Raw genomic sequence first — 9,493 nt, forward strand, 5'->3', positions numbered from 1 at the left:
TCCCTTGACCACCAACTCCCTCTGGCAACCGACTCAGACCAACTCAGAGTGCATCTCTCCTGGGAACACCCCCGCCGTGGGTTATATAGGCCCCGCCCCTCAACCTTTGCGAACCTCCCCCAAACGTTCTCTCCCCGCCCTCTCAAGCCAAACCCCTTGTTCATGGTTGGTCGAGTGGGGCCGGCTCACTCCTCCCCTCTCTGACGAGGTGGGGACCCGCCTTCCTTCCCCCAACCCTGCCTCGTGGTCAATGGCGGATGAAGGGAAAACCGCCCAACATGCAGTTGGCAATGCGAATTGCAATTGACGGACAGGGGGGAATGGAAGTGTTGGGAGTGGGAATGAAGGGAATCTATCTCTTTCACTGGTGCAATGGAGTATTTCAATTAATGGAAGACACAGCCTTACACTAATACACATAATAAGGATATAACTGTCAAAAAAGATATATCGTGTCCTGCATGTATGTTTTATGGACTAACTACGGGAACGCCCTTTTGACCTTTATACAACCACAAACGGAGGGAGGAGGGGTGATATTTTACAACAACCTTTTACAACAACATTTTACCACAACAATAAAATAAAAAAACATTCTCATATCCACAACACTGCACCCTCCTCCCCTTCGGCACGTCCCGGGCCTATAACTTTTACCTTAGTGTGGCACGTAGGTGTAGTTCCCTCTACTTTTAACCTGACCCTGAGTGCGACAGTTTTAAAACATAAATAAATGTGTCCCGCTGCTCCATTGCACCCTGCCTAACAGACTTACGCCCACAGTTAACCGAATTGCGGAATGGTCTTCAAACTATACACTGACGGTGGGAAGCATTATTTACAATGACGCTATTTTTATTTACAAAACTAACCCAGGACCTGTGATTGTTATTTCTGGGGGGGAGACAGTCTGCTCTGCATCGACGCACCATGAACGCACCCAAAAACGCACCAATACAAGCACCCAAGCACCAATCGGTGCAGTCACCATAGTTCATCAGTGTTCCATAAAAATAAAATCAACAACCCCTAACCCTGCAGGTGATCTCTTGCTCTTCGGCTCCCTCTGCTGGTTATTATTATTTGTTCTTCCAGATGTTGTCATTCTTTTGCTTTGCTTACTGGCGGCCTATTTGCAATAAAGTGTGCCCAATGTGTCCTTTTTATTTCCGTTTATTTATGGCCCACAGGGCCGACTACGTGTGGTTCACCTGTGGGGCATCGGTGCCCTGTGGCCAAGGTCCGCCAGCAAGATTTCGGGCCCTCATGGCCGGTTCCAGCAGAGGGGCCATGCCCCAACCCATGGGGTCCATAAGTGGTGCTCGGCCACAAGCATGTGGTCCATAATGTGGTGCATCGATGCAGACAGCTGGTTCTGGGAATTTCGGGCGCACAATGGCCGACCCACGCACGCTCCCCTCGGCACCCAATGGCGCACAGGTCATGTGGGAGACAAAAGGGGAAAGACAATTGAGCGAGGGGTAAGGTCACAAGGGTACACATCAATAAGGCAATGCAAGGCGAAATGCGTACGGAGGGCGAAGTGAGAAAGCTCGTCCCTACCGTACGTCACCCCCCTGTCACCTACCCTACCCTTGCCCTTACCCCATATGTACAAAAATCTACACATTTACAAATTCGTCACTACTGTCACGTCTTCCCCATATTTCCCCTATATCAAATTCGTCTCCACAATCCCTCTACTTCAAAATTTGCCATCACCAAATTCATCATTAATCCTCATAAGGAGGCAGAGATGGAACATCAAAGCACAATGTCACACCCACGTCATGATGCGTCTCACAATCCAAACATTTGCATCATAAAAAATAATCAAAACATGGCATGGTGTGGAGTACCTGTCACCTCAGGTGAGTGGATGCAGATGGTGCGAGGAGATCCTTCATCCTAACTATTTTCTAAATGACTTTAACACACTTTACAGTACCTGGGGTCTTCCCCTGCCAATCCATTGGCCAACTTACACTATGGGTTCTAAAAACCAATTCCCATTGACCAAACTGTGGTGCTTCTCAATTTGGGGTCTCACTCCCCCGATTCATCTCCCGGTGCCTCGCACAATTTCTGGGCTGTGACGTGTCGCTCTCCCAGCAGGTCTACCCACCTGCACACCTCCACCACTGTAGTTGCCACCCGAGCTTACCTAGCTCCTCACCCTAACCTAACTAACTGGGGCAGGCCCTCTCCTGGCTCTGTCACCCCCTGGTGCCCTCTGGCACTGGGCTACCCGGGTCCGTCCTCCGGATCCTCGGGCCCCATCCACAACTACCGGCTCCCAGAGCCCACCTGCGGCCTCACCTGGCCGACATCCTCACAGTGGTGGAGTGCCCAAACCAACGACACACACTAACAGGCTACATGCCCAGTCATTTCCACAACACTAATGCACCCATCCAAATACCATTCTTTCACCTCGCACCACAGATGCCAATATCCAACCACAATTTACCTGTACCCTCTACCTAACACTTACACTACCCGCCCCGGGTATCCGTGATGGGGGTCCACTCTTCCCCCATTCACACCTTCGCACCATCCACTCCACTCCACAATTTCCACCATACTCACTCCACGACCATCCATTCCTATACTCCATACCATTTATTCCATACACCTGTCCTTCATTCACCTGTCGTTGCACACCTGTGCAATCCTACCTGGTGCCACCTGCACCCTCCTCCTCTTCCTGGACCATTTGGTCAACACAACACGCAATCACCACTACTCCCTCATACACTGCTCCATCACCTGTTCAGTTGCACACCTGTGCAATCACACCTGTTCAATTCTCACACATACGGCATCATCTCATCTAACTACTCCCCTCTGAAACTTGCGCTTCCCAGTCGTCCCTTTAAACTATTGTGCTCCCACGTCATTATAATCCACACTAATCTACCTGCGTCCCCACTACAGGTATCAGTCACTAACTAATCTTAACGTTACCTAATGTCATCTTCGCTAGATCCCTATCAATATAACCTAACCCACCCGGGCTAGTTTTCACTGCCATACACCACATAAGCTATTGCGCATTTGCCCCACCTGTGAGGGATGGTGGATTTGCCATCCCACCACATCGGGGGTCTCTTCCTATAAATTTTGTTCGTCCAATTTCAACAAATCAAAAATTTGCCGACCATCTGCCAATCATTACTGCCAATCCTTGGCCAATCATCAAATTTTGCTTTTTTTTTCTAATTTCGGGGCCAAAACACTATCCTCATCACCCGTCTACTTATTACATCCTCTCGGTGCGCCAATTCACGTCTACAGCCCGGCTTCGTACGGCCGAGCAATGAACGCGGGTCGTTTTGTGCCAGTGGCTGGATGCGTCCCGCATTCGGGGCAGGGACGGGGGCTTACCCGGGCCGAGATCCCACGCACCACCTCGGCGTGGAGCCATCCAATGTCCCGATCTCGACCTGCCGGCACGTCTCAATAGAAAGTGGTCGCCATGACGACCCTTCCTATCGGGCGGCCCGCTCCGCCTAGTGGAGCCCGGACGCGGCCGTTCCAAGCGAGGCCCAGCGTGGATCGCGCACGGCGGTCCTTTCGAACCCGCCGTGGCTCGGATCCCCGCTGGTTCTCGCGGCACGCGAAGCTGCCCGACGCGCACCGAGGACCCGATTCGGCTATACGTCGTTCTAACCTTTAAACCGGTTACCGTCGATGCTTCACCTGGACGCTTACATGCATACGCTACCCCTTTCTTGCTCATACCTTTCCTTACACACCCAGGTACCCTCATTCTGCTCACCGACTTGGTCACACACCTGACCACCGAACACCTTGGCACACATTCGTCGCTTGCACACCTCACCAACACACCTCTTCGCGCCCCTTTCTCGGTCACCTCCTTTGTGACAATCACAGGTGTGCTCTCACCCGCACACCCAACCACGTGCCTCACTACCAATTCCAGCATGCATTCCCACTCACGCTCTACCATTCCAGGTGTGCATCCTTCCATTCCAGGTGTACATCCTCGCTCACCTGCCACAACCAACTCACGCTCCGTGTCACTCTCACTACTCTCACCTCCACTCTCGGTCGCGCACTCACCCTTACTCTCGACAGCGCACTCTTTCCTCATGCACCTGTCCATTACACACCTTTCTCGCGCACACTCTTCCGCACATTGTCCCGTTACACCCTCTGTAACACTCACCACAGGCATGCATTCTCCCTTACTCTTGACAGCATGCGCTTTCCCCATGCACCCGTCCGTTACACACCTTTCTCGCGCATCCTCTTGCGCACACTTTTTCGTTACTTCCTCCGTAACACTCACCACACCGCGCTTCCCTGTGCCCCCTCGCACACGCGCTTCGACCAACTCACTCTTGACGGCACACTCACTCCTCGGCGTGCACTTTTTCCTCACACACCCCATGGTCGGTCATTCTCGCACACCTCTTTTTTCGCACACCTGACCTGTCGCACACTTCACCAACGGCCTCTCACGAACACCCGGATCCAAACCAATCCCCAAGCCGACTGAAGCTTTCCTCACATCATATACATTGCCACTCACCTCCGTACATCGTCTCCGCACCTCCTTTGCCACCTGCAAACTCTTTATTCGGTTAGTGAGCATCACATCATGAGTTGAGCACGGACCTTGCACATATTCCATCACCTCCTCCTGGATTTCTCTTTTAGTTTCTGTTCGTCCCTTCTTAATTTCACTCACCTCTTCTCCCACTTCCTCTAATTTTTGTTTAACCTCTTTTATTTCTCGGTGCGTCTCCTCAAGTTCGTCCTCTAAGGCTACCGTGACCGTCTCTATGTGCATCCTCACCTGCCGGTCCTTTGTCTCCATTATCTCTGTCACCTCGTCCACCCTCATTGTCAGTTCCTCACGTACCATCTGACATTGCCTCTGTGTCGCTATCAAGTCATTTTTAATTTCTTTTTGTGTCGCCTTTAACCCTCCGAGTACTGCAGTGTTCCTTTGAACCTGCTCCACTAACTTCGTTTATCCCTCTGTCAGCTGTTCCACCTCCTCCGTCAGATCTTCTATTCCCCCTTGTAACTTTGCCGTATTATTTCTCACTTCTTTCTCCATACGCTTCTCACCTCGCTTTACCTCCTCGCATAGCCCTGAAACCTCCTCACCCACACCTCGTCGTATCTCCTCCTTCATCTCCTCCCTTTCTTTTGTAGATGCCGCCCTCATCTGTCCCAATTCATCCCTCTGAGCATCCAGTTTGGTTTCTACCCCGATTTTTACCTCCTCTATCTGCTCTCCCATCTGTTTAATTTCTCGGGCGGATTGCTCCCCTATTTCCCGCAATTTGTCCTCCATCCTATTTTCTAACCCCACTAACCCATTTTTCACCTCTTTTATCCCTTTGTCTAACCCCTCAAATTTCTTGTCTAATCCCTCACCGGTACCCCTCGCTTCGTCCCTCATTACTCCCAATTGCTCACTCTGAGCATCCATCCGGTTCCCCATTACCCCCATTTGGTTTCCCATTACCCCCAGGTCTTCACTTGTCTGGACCATGAGCGCCTTTATTTGTTCCATAAATAGGCCCCAATCCATCGGCGGCGCTGCTACGGTCACGGGCGCGGCTAAATTTGGCGCCACAATAATCATGTGCGCGAGGCCGCCATTTTGTGCGTCTGATACTCCCTCAACCGCCTCCTCATTGCTCCCCTCCATTTGATCCTGGGTTACTCCTAACCCCTCCTCTAGCTCACCCACCGGCATTCGATCGCCTTGACCAGCCATGGCGCGATTTCAAAATTCGGGTTTTATAAAACAAAACAAATTTCGGTCGCTCCAAATTTTGACCAAATTTTTTTTTTTTTTCCTCTATTCGTTTTTTTTAAAATTTGGTTCGGGCCTTGAATCCCACTCCCAGACACCAATTGTTACTGATCGCGGATTAAGATGTTAGTTACCGAGCGGTTTGGTATTGCCGCGACCGTTACAGGATCCCTGACTCACCCAATTCACCCAGAACCTTGGCCGTATCGCACCACAGCTGCTCAATGAGGGAAAAGACAAAAACGACGCAATGCAAGAGGAAAAAGGAATAAAACGAGAAGACGTACAGACGAGTAATGGGGTTTATTATTTACACACACAAGCAAAAAGGAGCAATCAAGTTTATTTACAAGCACATAAGACGCAGGTGACACAGGGAAAATACTAGCTTACCTACAGTCTTAATTAACCCAGGACAGAACAAACAAAAGACACTGACTCACGCGGGGAATTGCAGGAATGGCAGGATGTGGATGGCTGGAGGGAGAGGGAGGTCCAAGGGGGTCCCGCAGCACAACCGGCGCGTTTAGCAGCCGCCGTTCAGGCCAGGCCCCACGCTGCTGTTTTGGCTGCTGTGTACGTCGCGTGCTTTGCCAGGCCTTGTCCGACTCGTCTGGTCCAAACCCTCAACTCTTTCTTGGTTCTCTCACTCCTCACCACCGACTCCTCACCGCAACCAACTGACCACCGACTCCACTGACTGACTCTTCACGACTCTCCCTTGACCACCAACTCCCTCTGGCAACCGACTCAGACCAACTCAGAGTGCATCTCTCCTGGGAACACCCCCGCCGTGGGTTATATAGGCCCCGCCCCTCAACCTTTGCGAACCTCCCCCAAACGTTCTCTCCCCGCCCTCTCAAGCCAAACCCCTTGTTCATGGTTGGTCGAGTGGGGCCGGCTCACTCCTCCCCTCTCTGACGAGGTGGGGACCCGCCTTCCTTCCCCCAACCCTGCCTCGTGGTCAATGGCGGATGAAGGGAAAACCGCCCAACATGCAGTTGGCAATGCGAATTGCAATTGACGGACAGGGGGGAATGGAAGTGTTGGGAGTGGGAATGAAGGGAATCTATCTCTTTCACTGGTGCAATGTAGTATTTCAATTAATGGAAGACACAGCCTTACACTAATACACATAATAAGGATATAACTGTCAAAAAAGATATATCGTGTCCTGCATGTATGTTTTATGGACTAACTACGGGAACGCCCTTTGACCTTTATACAACCACAAACGGAGGGAGGGGGGGTGATATTTTACAACAACCTTTTACAACAACATTTTACCACAACAATAAAATAAAAAAACATTCTCATATCCACAACAATATCATCAACAACCACCCAAAGGGAGCAGTGCCTCATAGGTAAAGTGTGAGTTTACAAAAGCTTACACCAATACAGTACATCTCATCAACAACCACCCAAAGGGAGCAGTGCCTCATGGGTAGAGTGTGAGTTTACAAATGGTTACACCAATACAGTACATATCATCAACAACCACCCAAAGGGAGCAGTGCCTCATGGGTAAAGTGTGAGTTTACAAAAGTTTACACCAATACAGTACATATCATCAACAACCACCCAAAGGGAGCAGTGCCTCATGGGTAGAGTGTGAGTTTACAAAAGCTTACACCAATACAGTACATATCATCAACAACCACCCAAAGGGAGCACTGCCTCATGGGTAAAGTGAGTTTACAAAAGTTTACACCAATACAGTACATATCATCAACAACCACCCAAAGGGAGCAGTGCCTCATGGGTAAAGTGTGAGTTTACAAAAGCTTACACCAATACAGTGGCCTACATATCAGCAATCACCCAAAGGGAGCAGTGCCTCATGGGTAAAGTGTGAGTTTACAAAAGCTTACACCAATGCAGTGGCCTACATATCAGCAATCACCCAAAGGCGATAGTGCCTCATAGGTAAAGTGTGAGTTTATAAAAGTTTACACCAATACAGTACATATCATCAACAACCACCCAAAGGGAGCAGTGCCTCATAGGTAAAGTGTGAGTTTACAAAAGCTTACACCAATACAGTGGCCTACATATCAGCAATCACCCAAAGGGGGCAGTGCCTCATAGGTAAAGTGTGAGTTTATAAAAGCTTACACCAATACAGTGGCCTACATATCAGTAACCACCCAAAGGGAGCAGTGCCTCATGGGTAGAGTGTGAGTTTACAAAGGTTTACACCAATACAGTACATATCAACAACAACCACCCAAAGGGAGCAGTGCCTCATGGGTAGAGTGTGAGTTTACAAAAGCTTACACCAATACAGTGGCCTACATATCAGCAATCACCCAAATTGGGCAGTGCCTCATGGGTAAAGTGTAAGTTTATAAAAGTTTACACCAATACAGTACATGTCATCAACAACCACCCAAAGGGGATAGTCCCTCACGGGTAAAGTGTAAGTTTATAAAAGTTTACACCAATACAGTACATGTCATCAACAACCACCCAAAGGGGATAGTCCCTCATAGGTAAAGTGTAAGTTTATAAAAGTTTACACCAATACAGTACATGTCATCAACAACCACCCAAAGGGGATAGTCCCTCATGGGTAAAGTGTAAGTTTATAAAAGTTTACACCAATACAGTACATGTCATCAACAACCACCCAAAGGGGATAGTCCCTCATGGGTAAAGTGTAAGTTTATAAAAGTTTACACCAATACAGTACATATCATCAACAACCACCCAAAGGGGATAGTCCCTCATGGGTAAAGTGCAATTTTATAAAAGTTTACACCAATACAGTACATATCATCAACAACCATCCAAAGGGGATAGTCCCTCATGGGTAAAGTGTAAGTTCATAAAAGTGTATACTAATACAGTAGAAGCTACTGTACGTCCAATAGCACTCACTGTACTGCAAGTTCAAAAGGTTTTGATAAATTATATTCGGAGCACGTATAACGCAAAAAAGGAACATCAATAATCCAAAAACATGAGAGAAACTATTTTTAAAAAATAAAAAAATTAAATACTCAAAAGGTAACAATAAATCATTCCATGTCGGGTACGATTCATTCCGTGGCCGTGGGTTTGTTCATAAATAAAGACAAATAAACGAGTTTTATACCTGCGTCTCTCTGTGTTGTTTCTTCTTCTTCTTCGGTTCGATTAGAAATGACGAAGATAAAAGAGGAGAAAAAGAGAAAGAAATGCAGAGAAAAGAACTTCATACCGCAGAGAGCGAATGCACGACCCAAATTTACCTCAACATCCGCAATTTACAAACCCACTTTGAGGAGGTGTTTTAGTCAGATTTGTTGAAGTAATCACGAATGATTAACGATTATGATTTTTTTTAACCCAAAAAAGATATTTGTATGTTCCGCTCGTTTCGGATACTTCGAGCTTCCGCCTTTGGACTCGCCAAAGCCTTCCGGGAATTATTTTATAATTCTGAACAATGCATCTCTTCCTTTTCACATCTTCATTCGTGTGTGCTTTAAACATGTTTTTTGTTTTGATTTCTTCGATTAACTGCTCCGAAAAAAAATTCTACTTTGACAAACAACATTTCAACAATTCAGGAACATACACCGTCTAAATAAACACGTTTAAAAAAAAAAAGTAGCTTCTGACTGGTGTATTTCAATTGAAGGGTTTCTTAGTGACGTCACAATTTGTGCGCACCCACGACCCCGCGGCCATATTGGAGTACAAGCG

The 9,493-nt window shown here is 48.2% G+C and overlaps 1 protein-coding gene across 3 annotated transcripts in view; it reads right to left on the reverse strand.

The window, feature by feature from the left end:
• LOC137427454 (disintegrin and metalloproteinase domain-containing protein 17) overlaps nucleotides 1-9,215 on the reverse strand; it is a 62,982-nt gene extending 53,767 nt beyond the window's left edge. The window contains exon 1 of one of the 3 annotated variants that reach the window (XM_078778185.1): nucleotides 8,901-9,215. In XM_078778185.1, the coding sequence (XP_078634311.1) occupies nucleotides 8,901-9,003 (103 nt within the window). In that variant the 5' untranslated portion in view covers nucleotides 9,004-9,215. Of the gene's footprint in view, nucleotides 1-1,211; nucleotides 1,519-8,900 lie in introns of those variants that run through there. The other 2 variants (XM_078778186.1, XM_078778184.1) reach the window with 2 other exon arrangements.
• Nucleotides 9,216-9,493: the final 278 nt, after the last annotated feature.

The sequence above is a fragment of the Myxine glutinosa genome, chromosome 5, assembly GCF_964187855.1.
Source record: "Myxine glutinosa chromosome 5, kmMyxGlut1.1, whole genome shotgun sequence".
Taxonomy (NCBI): Eukaryota; Metazoa; Chordata; class Myxini; order Myxiniformes; family Myxinidae; genus Myxine; species Myxine glutinosa.